Source organism: Drosophila takahashii, chromosome 3R (genome assembly GCF_030179915.1).
Source record: "Drosophila takahashii strain IR98-3 E-12201 chromosome 3R, DtakHiC1v2, whole genome shotgun sequence".
NCBI classification, from domain to species: domain Eukaryota; kingdom Metazoa; phylum Arthropoda; class Insecta; order Diptera; family Drosophilidae; genus Drosophila; species Drosophila takahashii.
The window spans coordinates 13,005,028-13,018,801 of NC_091681.1; the positions used below are offsets into that span (position 1 = coordinate 13,005,028).

General features: G+C 42.4%; 1 protein-coding gene across 3 annotated transcripts; it reads right to left on the reverse strand.

Annotated features, from left to right (window-relative positions):
• Positions 1–519: 519 nt before the first annotated feature.
• l(3)L1231 (lethal (3) L1231) lies at positions 520–13,042 on the reverse strand. Of its 3 annotated transcripts, none has more exons than XM_017147018.3 (6): positions 12,875–13,042; positions 5,865–6,223; positions 2,989–4,868; positions 1,791–2,926; positions 1,126–1,227; positions 520–1,018 (listed from the first exon to the last, which is right to left on the reverse strand). In XM_017147018.3, exons 2-6 carry the CDS (start codon positions 6,108–6,110, stop codon positions 747–749), a joined length of 3,636 nt encoding a protein of 1,211 aa, XP_017002507.2. In that variant the 5' UTR covers positions 6,111–6,223; positions 12,875–13,042; the 3' UTR covers positions 520–746. The 3 variants fall into 3 exon arrangements, with proteins under 3 accessions (XP_017002507.2, XP_017002505.2, XP_017002506.2); XM_017147016.3 differs by having other exon boundaries at positions 12,784–13,042; XM_017147017.3 differs by lacking the exon at positions 12,875–13,042 and adding an exon at positions 12,462–12,504.
• Between the last annotated feature and the right edge of the window lie 732 nt (positions 13,043–13,774).

Genomic DNA, 13,774 nt, shown 5'->3' on the forward strand with positions numbered 1-13,774 from the left:
ACCAAGAACTAAACCAAACTAAAACTCTTCTGCTTCTCTTGTTTTACTTGAAATTGATTGCAATTATCGTTTTGAGTGTAAGGTGTTCTTGTTGTAAATGCGCTCACAAAATGTTTAAACAAATTCTAGGCTTACTTAGGTTAACGAACTCTTCAATGTATCGCGTTCGTGCAGTTAATTCAGAATTCAAATTTGTTGCTAGATTTCCTACTATTTCGGTTTCATTTTATCTGTTTGCTCCGGTATCTTTCTATAATTTTTCATTTATATGTATAATAAAGCTGCTCTCTACAATCCTTTGTTGTTCGGTTCACTAACAAATTAGGTTACTTTAAGAGTTATGTAATGCTACAGCTTCCCGCGAATTTACATAATTATGCTTCTGTGTACGATTACATATACATTTCATTCTTATTGTTGTTCTTTAAATTGAATTAAATATTTTTGGACATTTTTTCGAAGTTTTTTAATTTTTGTAATTTTTTTTTTGTAAGTTTTTCACATTAACGCATAACTATATGATTTTTGAATGTTATTTAATTAATGCATATTTGCTGGATTATGCATATAACTTTTAAGCAGCATATAGAAGATTGTGCGGAACCAGAATTGCCAAAAGGAAAATACCGAAAATCTTAGCGAAAGCTGCCCGAAAGTGTGAAGGGAAATTAAGCTTGGAAAATCTCTCTCTCTCCGTTGAAAATTCAGTGAACTCTGTAGGCCCTAAATCCGACCTGATGCCGGAATTAGGTCTGCACCAAGCCACGGATATCGGAGGCGCCGTTGCTGCTGCTATTGCCGCCGCCGCTGCTGCTATCCACGAACAGAGTGGCGGCATCTATGCCGGACGTGTTCGGTGAGTGCATCACAGCATCGGCCAGCAGATCGTCGCCAACGTCCAGGAAATCGTTAAGAAAGGCGCTGTCCGCCGAGCCGCCGATCGTCTGCTGCAGACACTTGAGGTTCTTATCGGCGATCTCCAAAGCCCGGTCCATGGCCTCGCACTCGGCTTGTTGCACTGCATCGGCACAGGTCCAAGGCGATGGCGATGGCGGTGGCAGCGGATGCACACATGGATTAGTACAATGAAAAGCTGAACAAGTAAAATTGTGGTTAAATACACACCGGATTGGAAGAGCTCGTTGAAGGCATCGTCCGGCAGCGTGTCGAACACATTTACCAGATCGTGCTCCTCCAGCAAGTGGGCACCGTTCAATGCTATGTCATCTGCAAGGAAAATAAGGCGCTTAGAATTCTGCAGAACTACAGGAGATATTTTGTACTCCCTTACTAGAGCCCTGCGTGAATCATTCAATTTTTGTTTTATCATGAAATTTCTGATTTGTTTAATTCAGTTCTTTGTGTAATAAATTAAATGTTTGGCAAATTCAAAAAATTTTTCAATTCTAATTCATTTTGAATTGAATGAATGAAATTTTTATAATTTTTATGAATTTTTTGAATTTGACACAATTTTATTGTGCTTTCTGGTGAGAAAAAAAAGTGGAAAATATTTAATAAATCAATGTTAACTGCTTAGAAAATAAAATTCATGCAGATTTAAACACAAAATGATGGCCCTTTCTTCTTCAAAATAAATTGTCGTTTGAATTATTTCGGAATTCATGCCATTCATTCATTCAATTCTATTAAACTCAAAATTCTAATTAATTCATTCATATAAAACAAAAAATTTAAAATAATTCATTGAATCCATGCATGCAGGGCTCTATTCCTTATTTGGGAGTTACACAAAATGTATCTGCTAGCAAATTCGATTTGAAACTTACCAGCATCGTTAGCGCCGATCAGCTCCGACTCGCTCAGTCCACCAAGACCGGTGTCTTCCGAGCTGGCGTATGCAGAACTATTCTCGCAAATGCCGAACATATCCTGGCCAAGCAAATCGGCTGTATTGGCCAAAATAGTGGGAGCAGCATGGCCATTGTGCGTGATTGTGTTAGTTGGCTGGCCCATTGCATTGCCGAAGGCCGTATTGAACGAGGGGAAACTGTGCTGGTTATTGTTATTGTTGCTATAGTTCAAATTATTGTTGTTGTTGAAGTGCACACTATTGTTATTATGGTTGCTACTGTTGTTATTGTTATTGTGGTGGGGCAAATCACCACCGGCCGCTGCCAATTGGGCCACAATTTGGCTAATCTCCTCGGCCTTGATATTGGCATTGTCCAGCGAAAGGAGAGCTGGTTGCTGCTGCTGCTGTTGATCGGCCTCGAATTTAAACAGCGAATCTACCTCCAATTTGGGCACCACCAGCGGTTCATGCTGCTGCTGCTGTAGCTGCTGCTTCGGCTGAAAATCACCGCTGAGTGGAGCCAGCGCCGGTGGAATGGATATCTGGGGCAAGTTCTGTGCTGCAGGAACCGCCACCGACACATTTGCGGGCGTATAGGGCGGCTGAGAGTGCGAGGTGGCCGACGAGTGCGAGTTGCTGGCAATGGACTCAAGCGAGGTGGTGCTGCTCTTGCGCTGCATGCCCGCCGAAGGAATCAGCGGCAGTGTGTTTATCTGCTGCCTGCTGATCTGGTACACAGTTGATTCGTTCGCCGGCTTTCTACCGCGTTTCTGCGGACGAGCCACGGGATTTGTGTTTGCCTTGCGCTTACGCTGCTGCTTCACGGGCACACAAAGCGTGTTGAGTCCGGCAACGGGTAAAGCCACCGGTTTCGGTGCTGGACGGGCTGCATCCGTGCCGGAACGCAGGTGGCTGTGCACCTTGCAAAGGGCCAGGGTGTGCAGCACATCGAAGACAGGCGCCTGGCAGGCGGTTCCATCCATTCGCCAGGCGACGCAGGGCTGGAAAAGCTGCTGGGTGCTGTTGTTCACAATGTGGCGTTCACAGTGCGCCGCCATGCTCAACGTGGGCTGCTTGCAGTTGTCCACCAGACAGCGGTTGCCAATGCCACTGCAAAAATACAAAAGTCGATAGGAACAAATTGGAAAAAAATATGTTTACATTATACTCACATTCCCTGCTGTTGGCCCGCGTGATCCTGATACTTGATCAGCATGTTTTGGACGCACTGCAACCGCTGTTTGGCCGCTCGCATGGGTAGCTCTTGCAACGACCTGGTGGACAGCAACTGCAGCGCCTGGCGCCTCAAGACTCCTTTACGCACCGCAATCCGCTCCTCACGCCGGTTGCTCTGCGATAGCGGTGACTCATGCGTCTGATCCTTGGGTCCACAGTGCAGCCAGTGCTGTTGCAGGCAATAGGGCGAGTCGGCGGAAAAGGTTTCATTCTCACTCAGAGTTGCCAAGTTGCGTTTGGAGGCGGGCTTGCGGCGTCGCTGACGATGAGCGGTATCCGCGGACAATGCAATCGGCTCCTGTGGAGGCGGCATCGAAGTTGACGTTGGCGTTTTCTTTGCTCCTACATTGCTGTTTCTATTGTTAGTGATGCCCTTTCGGCCGCCCTTTGCAGCAATTGGCGCTTGACGGTTGGCGGCGTTTATGTTGGCCACTTTGGAAGACATTTGTTCAGTTTTCTTGGCTAATGCGGGTGCTGATGAGGTTGTGGTGGCTGCTGGAACAGCAGGTGCTGACGCAACCGAGAGCTTTGAGCTCGGAGGAGCTGCTGGTGGTGCAGGTACCACCTTCGTGCTGAGAACTGCTGGTGGCATCACTTTAAAGCTGGGCGCCAAAGCTGGAACACAAGATGTGGGCATCTGCGGTTGCATTTGCGCGAGCAAAGGCGGTGTGCTGATCTCTGGTGGTGTGGGCGGCGTTAGAGGGGTCACCAATTTCACTCCCGCTCCCCGTCCAGTTCCATTCGGCGGTGCTCCCACCGCTCCTCCTGCCGCTGGCGGCGTTCGGAAGATAACATTGACGGGTATCTCGTTGAGATCGCTGTCATCCACGCTGTTGCCGGTGGAATGTTTCGGTGAAGCAGCAATCTGTGGCGTCTGCGCGGGAACTGCAACTGTTCCCGTGTTGAAAACCATCAGCGGTGGCGGCTGAGACTGATTGTAGCTCGCTCCCTGCACCGCCAGTTGTTTGTTAAGCGACTCCACCACATTGTTGTTGTTTTGCAACTTGCTATTGTTGTTGTTTTGGCAGGACAGTGGCAAGGACTTCTTCTTCTTCAAGCACTCCACCTTCTGCAAGTGTTGCGCCAGTGTGGTGTGGTGGAATTTCGATGGTGGCAAGGGTAATCCACCCTTGGGCGACACGGAGATCGGAGCCACCATGGCGGTCACTGCAGCTGTGGCTGGCGGCAGAGTGGGTGAAGGTAGTGAGGCGGGCGATGTGGGCGGACTGACCAACGCAATGGCAACGGTTTGCTGCTGCTGCTGTTGCTGTTGTTGCTGTTGCTGCTGAAGCAGCTGTTGGTGTTGCTGCAGGAGCAGCTGCTGTTGATGCTGCGGGAGATGTTGCAGTAGGTGCTGCTGCTGATGCTGGACATGTTTCTTCTGCGTCTGCTGTTGCTGCTGCTGCGGTTGCTTTTGCCCGTTGTCAAGCAGCAGCGGCGTCTGCCACAGAGATGGAGTGTGGGCGTAAAGCGGAGGCGGTGCCGCCGGCGGCTGGCAGGACTCCGAGGTGGCTATCTTCTCCAGCTGCTGCTGCTGCGGGCGGACTATGCACACGTTGGTGGCTCGCTTCGGCGAGGCCTGCGACTGCGACTGTGATTGCAGCGGCAGCTGCAACTGCAACGCCGGCGACTGTCTCTGAGATTGCGTGACATGATGGAAATTCGTTGTGGTATTCGTCAAAGACGCCTGCGCCTTTGCCGCTGCGGTGGCATTCAGTTGTGCCACCAAATTCGCCTTCCTGCTGGCCGCAGCTGTTGCTGCCGTCTGCCTCTTGTTGCTGCCTCTATTCGTGTCGCTTAGGCGGGCTCTCGATTTCTGCAAGAGGTGAGCAAAACAACTGGTTAAAAGGGCTGATTGAAAGGGGCTGAATATTAAAGACGTTTTTAAAGCTGGTTTGGGGGGTTGCTTTTGGAAACGTGTTTTTTTTCAAGTTCAGGTTGTCAATTTGAAACCAATTGTTTTTGCAATCTACATCCCGATATTTGTTTGCCAATTGATTAGCATAACTCTGACATTTATTAAAATTATTGTGGGGGGACTCATAAATAAGAAGTTTATGAATAATAGCCTCAAAATATATTGTGAATACTAGGTAACTAATATAAGTTCTTACTGTTGTCAAAATAATTTAACTTGGTAATTAAATGATCCTATTGAATGTGCCAATTAATACTCTCGAAAATGTTAAACCAGTATAATAAGATACAATTATTCTTAGAACCATTATCCACTATAAAGCTGACAAGGACGACTTGTACCAAATTAATGTTTTCCCGAATGTACATCCAATCAACTTTCCAAATTGTCTTTAATAGCTACATTTTAATTTAATTTCGAGCTTTTACTCAAAAATAAAAATATGTTTCAAAAACATTTTGCAATATTTAATACTTGAAACTTGTTATAAATAACAATTTTAATTAGACTGAAAACATCAACATAGATGTTAGAGAAAGTATTGCATATGGTACCACATTTTCAGAACATTATTATTATTTATAGGTTTTTCTAACATTTATTACTAAATGGTAGACTTCGGATTATACGTGAAAACAATATTTTATTAATCCGATTTCCATTGATACATGATTGGATGACTTTTTTAATTATAAACGTTGATGATCAATCCAATTATATAATACACAATGATTTGATCTATGGATCTGGAGTAATGAATGATTAAAGGTGAAATAATTATTTTAATATTCCGATTTCCAGTAATTATAAACTTTGATGTTTAATCCAATTATGTAACATACGATGATCTATAGATCTGTGATCTAGATTTAAAACTATTGTGGTTGTCCCTACCTGTGCATTGAATAAAATGGGCGGTGCGACGGCCACAGTCTCTGTGAATGCATAGGGATCCGAGTCCTCGGACGTCGTCTTGCCGGCAATGAGGCTCTCCACCGGCGTCAGCGCTGCTGCTGCTGTTGCTGCGGTTATCGCTGTTGCGGCTGCTGCTACTGTGGCTAACCTTCTGGTGGCTGTGCTCTTGGCTAATGTGGCTGTTGCGGTGGCTGAATGGAATCTGGAGGCTTGCTGACATGACATGTCCAATGTGAAGCCGTTGCCGTTGCCGCTTTTGTTTTCCTTTCTGTCGGCTCTTCTCCTTCTGCTGCTGCCTTTGTTGCTCTCTGTTGTGTTGTTATCTCCTGTTACTTGACCTGCAATTTGAAAATATGTTACAAAATCAATAAGCTTACAAAGTTCAAAGGGAGACGTCATAAATGGGCGTTGTCACGTGCTCTCTGCCAAAATGCATTTGCACACATTCGCATTCACATTCTCTCTCTTCCTTTCACAAACACACAAAGTCACGCAGTGACACACACACACCTACAGCCGTGGCAAACGAATGCCATAATAAAAACAAACTACAATCAAAATAAATAAATCTGCTCGCCGAAACCAGTTCAAGTGAATCGTTCGTTGCTTTCTTTCCGCTTCGCTTCTGCCCCTTCCCTCCCCCTCTTTCTTCGCCTCTTTCTCCTCCCCTTTCTCCGCTCCGCTCTGCTCTCCCCATCTCTTCTCTTTTATTTTCTGCTTTGGGTGCCGCTTGGCACCGCCGCCGTTAATAACAAATACAAACGCTGATAGCGCAGCAAAATCGCAATAATTAAAAATAATAAACCCAGACAAACAATCGCCCGAAAACACTTGCGGTCAAAATTATAGGACTTTGCTTTCAAGGTTTCACTGACACGAATTACTTTTTTATGATTTTAGTAAATAATATTTACACATAAAACAAGAGAGAACGCTATAGTCGGGTTTGTGTCCCGACTATCTAATACCCGTCACTCACTAGTCGGGTTAGTGTCCCGACTAATAATCGTAACTCAGCTAAAGGGAGTGCGAGGGAGATAGATATAGAAATTTTGATTGCGTATAACTTTTTAATGAATGGTCCGATTTGAAAAATGACTTCTACATTTCGATAGGTATAAATATGCACAACAAAATTGCATTTATACTTCTCGGAAATCTTAAAAGGTGTGGGCGCCAGACACATTTTAAAATCATAAGTGGGCGATTGTGGGCGTTAGAGGGGGCGTGGCACTCGGCTAAAATAAACTTGCGCTGCGTAGGAAGCCCAAGAATATGCGTGGAAAATCTCAACCTTCTAGCTTTTGTAGTTTCCGAGATCTCAGCGTTCATACAGACAGACAGACGGACAGACGGACATGGCTAGATCGACTCGGCTAGTGATCCTGATCAAGAATATATATAGTTTATAGGGTCGGAAACGCTTCCTTCTACCTGATACATACTTTTGCACGAATCTAATATACCCTTTTACTCTACGAGTAACGGGTATAACTATGTAGTTATCAGTGAAAATTACTAATAAACACTAATGTTTAAATAGAATATATTTATACTATTTAAGAGCCAATTCGACTTCTAAAATAAATTTTTATTATATTATTTAGCTTGCCATACGAAACTTTTAATTCAGAATAAAAGTTTTGAATAATTTTACATTTCGCAGCTTTTGTCTTGACCAGCATTGTTGGCTGACCAACCGTAGCAAAAAAAAAAATTCAACAAATTTGCATGCTAAGCAAATCAAAGAAGCACGTTTGTATGCACAAATATATGGAAGACGAACCAAAAACAACTGCGTAGGAATACTTTAATCTTATTGAACTTAGCGAAACAGCAATTATTGGGGCAGAGAAAGAAAACAGAGGCGGTGAAAGAAAAAAACGGGAGAGGAAGAGTAACAAGATAAGCGCAAATCGGGGGCGAATTGCTGGACTTTCCAGAGAATCGGGGAAGAAATGGATAAATACATGAGAATGATTCGGTGCAATTACACACAACACCATAACATTCCATAACCATATAAGGAAAGAAATATGAGGGAGAGGGGGGATATTTCACATTTCCGCTCAGTGTGCTCATTGTTTTCATTCGCTTTACAGCTTTTGATTAGTTTCGCACATATTGATTTCCATTCCGGCTGGGGAGGCAAGTATTTTATGATTACAATATGCGAACACAAGCTCGGGAAGAACAAGTTATCCAACTTATAGCTGCGAGTGGAATGCTTCTTTGTTTGTTTATGCTTTCTTTACGTTTTCCGAGAAAGAAGGAAATGACTTTGAAAGCATTTGCCAGTAGTTCCCTTCACTTTACTTCACTTCGCCTCACAAAGCCAAATCCGAATCAGAATCCCCCCCTTCCACACCCACTAACGCATTCAACACGACTCCTTTGCTGTACGTGTGAGTGCAGCAGTGTACGTGACACCTTTGTTTATGCTTCCTATTTTTACTTATTCATCCGACGAACTGCGGGAAGACATTGAAAGATCTTTAAGGCTAAGGCCTAGCGAATACACTCCAAACATACATTCGTACATACAAATGCTCCATAAATAAAACAACTCCCGTTGGGGATGTCAAATAATACCCTACCGATATCTTATCTATAGGTACTACAAAACGTTCTTGTCAGAAAATCACGCAAGAACGGAACATCGCACTATAATACACATGAAATTTTTATTGCAATGCTTAAGAATTCGCGTTTTAAACTTTGTATTTTTAAATCGATATAGAATACTTTCTTAATAAACATTTTACTTCGATGTAATGAATTGCTCTTAATATACCCTACAAAACATTCTTGTCGATTTATCACATCGATTTTTTCCACTCGGTATAGTATACCTCAATAACACCAAGTAAAGGTTTTTGATCTCAAAGCCCGCAGACGAATACGAAGTCCAAGATTTTAGCGTACAAACAAAAGAGAGAGGGAGAAGGAGGAAACCGCACAAAAGCAAACTGTCGATAATTGCAAATAATGACGATGCTGGGAATTTGTTATTGTTTGCTTTTCTTGTTCTTTCGAGCGATCCCCACCAAGCCAGTCGCTTGGTTTTTGGCCATTTTAGGTCTTAAATGTTAACTCGTTTTTTGGTCCAACTTGGAAACACGCTCGAATGATAAGAAGCGGAGACAAGAAACGAGAAAACAAGAAAAGCCAAAGAACGCCGAGACAAAAGAAGTCAAAGCTGCAGAGACAAGCCATCGAACCTGAACAAAAAGTACAAGTCAAGCGGGTAGAAACCTTACAAATAGCCGCTGGAAACTAAAAAAAATCTGAGATCAGTGATCTTTAGATGCTTAATTCTTAGTCTCTAAACTTTATAGTGAGCGAAGAGTGGCTAGGAAGCGAAATAATAGATGTCAGACTAATGGAACCATGAAATCAAATGTCTTTCAGAATTGTAATCACTATTCATTGCAACACCAATCGAACAATGTACAAAATGGGAAATGGCATTCAGATTAACCTATTTTTCAGTATTTCAATAGCATATAGATAAAACTGACTATAGGGAGGAATCATAGATGGTATTTGAATGGAATCAAATCAAATACCAAGTGAGTAGTTGATGATGGAAACCATGAAAAGAGCACAGTACATCAGCTTCACTTTGTTCGTAGAATAGTACGTGAGTCATTTCCAATTTTAGATTCTTTAATTTAAAGACTTTAAATTAAGTGCCGACTCGATTACTGATAGAATACTTGATGTGAAAACGCAGCAGCAATGGAATAATAGATCATGTTCATGGGTTTTCAAGGCGATTAGTCGTCTGCTGCTTCTTAAATATTAATGGAAACTTTTGAGGCACCTTTGGAACGAAGAAAACCCGCGAGGAAAACGCATGTCGTGGAACACGAATGCTCAAAGGTCTGCTGGGTTTTTGGTAGGTTTGGCCAGGTAGTAAGCAACCAGGTAAGCAGATAGGCAGGCAGGCAGAAAGCCGGTCGAGAGGTTAATTACGAGAGCAAAGCGTTTCCAGGCGTTACGCTCACTGAGCTACGGCAGCATGAAATAACACCAGAACTGGAAAATATACCAGTTGAACAGTTGAAAAACTAGGCATTCATTTGCAACACTTTTGTAAATACCTGGCCCTAACACCCTATTAAACAGCAGAGCACCCTTGTTTATGTACTTGTAAAAATGTTTCTCAATATTTCAACAGGTATTATGTTAGGGACTTTACAACATTGTCGACAACTGTTGATAACAAAGATACAAATGCACAAAAAACCAAATCAAAACGGTCTGTTACATTAATAAAAAACATAAAAAAAACTTAAAAATTTAAAAACAAAGTTTAATTTCTTTTAGGTTACAATATAACGATAATATGAAGAATTAAACATAATACTTTTACCCAATCCTTCCCATCAAACTATCACCATGTAGCAGTTTCTTTATAAAATAAGAATGATTAAGAATCAAATTGATAAGATAGTGATTATTCGTAAAGTAAACAAGTAATGTTTAAAAATAAAGATGATCGACTTGTGTTTTGATGTGCGGAACACGTTACGTTACGGCGGCGATAAGAGTGAGATATGATTCCCATATTTTCGGCGCGCTTTCATGCTATTTGCAGACTCATCGACATTGACGCACAGCAGAAATTGCATTTAAATGCACATTACATCGGCCGCGAATGGGGAAAGAGGCAGAGAGGCCGGGACCGAACCCGTTTGCTGCTTCCTTCATAACCGGAAACTGAAGGCTAAATTGTGCAAAGCGAAAAAAAGCGCAAAAAGAAAAGAAAACGTAATATAATGACGATCGGGTGGGGGAAACCTGAAGGGCGGGACGGGGGGAGGCTGAACCACCGCAAAGGCAGCTGGAAATGGAGATTCAGATGGATGATGGGGTGAAACGGGGTATGGGGTAAAAGCCAAGAGCCAGACATGCGGTTCAGTTTATTCAGCCAGCCAGCGAAGCCAAACGAACTCCATCTGCAGCTCCACTTGGCCACTTTTACATCGCACGTAGGCCCGTCCACTTCCCACAGAGTGGGTCTCTGCCTCCAGAGCAATGGTACAGTGGACACTGCCTAAAGGGGACCCTTGGAAACCCCAAGAATTCTTGGAAGTGCTGCCGAAATCTGAGAGCATTTATCTTCGGCTGCAAAGAAACCCAAAATCATCATGACTCATGAGCGATTATTTGGATTTCACATTCTTTGTGTCTCTTTTCTTAGCTTTTTGCGGTTAAAAGCGGATTAACATTAATGTTTTTTTAAATGTGAATCACTGAATTATTTAAATAAATATCAAAATAAATATTTGCAAAATCAAAAATGAACTATATTTTCAAGGTACCATTTCTCTATCTTTATGATATGATAAAAACCAAAAGATTATTTTAATTTACCATGTCCAACATTTTTCCATTTTAATGATCCATAAAAAATAAAAACTTTTCTTCCCTTTCTATTATAGCACTTATGTTTAATCTTCAAAATAACTTTTTCCAAGGCTTTTTGACCTTAGCGTTTTTTTTCTTTTTTATTCTATTATAGCACTTATGTTTAATCTTCAAAATAACTTTTTCCAAGGCTTTTTGACCTTAGCGTTTTTTTTCGTTTCTTGAAAAAATCACAGGCAATAATGTAATAACTATTATTTTATAGCCGTGCTATAATAATAATTATAAGACGAATTGAGGTAAAACAAAAGCGTTCACAAAATAAAATATCCAAGGTTTACGATCACTATTTCGGTTTTTAATTAAAGTGTATGAAATTTTGGGTTTTTTTCGCTGTATTTTGTTGTTGCTAGTGAGCGGCAGCTGTTGTTGGTATCAAAAAAAAAAAAGCACACACATCTGTTCCGTTTAAGCCAAGTTAACGATTGTCTCGGTTTCCCATGGACTTTACTCAACACTTGCGAATATTTTTGGCAATATAAACACACGCACACACTTTAAAGAAGAAGAGGCGGAGGGAGGGGAGGGTCATCCTCATGTCGCCAATAAACAAATCCACAAAACTAAACAAAACAAATTACGAATTCCGTGTAAATGAACCTTTGGTGGGGAGCGCGTTTTGAATTTCGTTAAGCGTTTTGTTTGTCATTCGCTTTTGTGGCTTGTGGGTGTGTTTGTCTGTGGAGGGGAGGGCACTCGAGAATCGCTGTTGCCGGCGTTTTTATGATTTCCCTTGTTCCCCCCATTCCCCTTCCGTTTTCTCATCTTCTCTTCTTTCCAGCCAGTCGCCCTCGCCCTTTTTTCTGGTTCTCTTTGTTGGCTCTTTCGCTTCCTTCCCCCACTGGCCCGCCCCACCCCGCCCCGCCCCCACCACAAACACACACACGAATACACTTGCGCTTAGAGTTGCACATGCAGGGCCGATTGAATTTTAACTACGATTTGATTCCTGGCATATAATCATTTTGGGCTTTAGCAGCTTTGTTGCTGGTTTTCTTCGATTTCTTTGCTTTGGCGACTTTTGATGCAAAACAAGAATGCGTCACGGGCTCACACACACTCTAGCACACAGAAGCACACACACACGCATTTAGTTGGGGCCGAAACCGAGAGCGACGAGACGAGAGCGAGAAAATTTACCCAACCGTCTGATGACGATTCAAACGTCAAAGTGGCGCCGCGCAACGTACTTGGTTTTTGTTGTTTGAGTACCCTTCCCATGAATAGGGTTGTCACCTCACCGCGAACTTAAAAACTGTCCAGGAAATCATGCTATTTGCCACGCAAAAAATTCACAAGCCATATAATTAGTTTAAAACACTTAACCGCACCTATTTCAAGACAATTCATCCCGATTAAGTCTTGAATAAGCTCTTTAAGGTGCTTTTTAGCGCGCGCCTCGGCAACCCTGTCCCGCCTCTCACACACACATGCAGACGCACACAATTACGCCAGCACAGACCTGGGAATTTTTTGCTGCAGAAAAATTTTCTTCGCACCAACAATTCCACTTTCAAATGCAATTTTCACCCCTTTATCTTGGCGCTGCGTACTCAAGACGATATCCTGGCTGTGGGCAAATGTGTACTGCAGCACTTTCTGGTGTTTTAATTGGGCATAAAACGCGTTTAACGATTAAATTTGTAATTTTTCGATGCAGTCGGGCTGAGAGAACACGGGCTGACAAGATGGCGGACAGCTCTGTGCACTCTCCGCACTAACACAGACGCGCGGGCAGACACACACACGGCCAGTCGGAACCAGTACCTGGGTGTGTTTGTACGCGGCGTTGCCAGATCGACGGAGGCAGAAAATGTACCGCGCGCGATGGGTGTACCTAAATTACCGGTTTTTTGAAACTGATGCAGCTGATAAGAAGAAGTCTTTTTGGAGCTACAATATTTGGAAATTATTACTAGCACAAAAGTAATTAACAAATCTTATTACTTTAAACTGAATTTATAAAAATCGAATTTAATTAGTTCAAAAGCCAAGTACCTCTACAAATAATAAGAATGGTATTTATTAATAATAATAATTCGGTTTTAATAAGTAGTATATAATCATTATATTAAATTATTAATATATTCTAATGGGTTTAATTTGACTACTGAAATAAACACACGAGAGAACTAGAGAGAGCTATTGTCGAGTGCCCCGTAAATCAGATACCCATTACTCATTACTCAACTTTGATTGAGTATAACTTTTTAATGAATGGTCTGATCTATACAATTTTGGATGAGTATATGGGTATGGATAATCGATACAAACCCACACTTACACCTTTACAAAATCATTAAAAATGAGGGCGCTAGACTGATTCTAGCGTCGTTAGCGATTGCGGGCGTTAGAGTAGGCGTGGCACATTCACATAACAAACTTGCGCTGAATAGGAAGCTAGGGAATTTAGATCTAATACCCCAACTCTCTAAATCACAATGCTCATACGG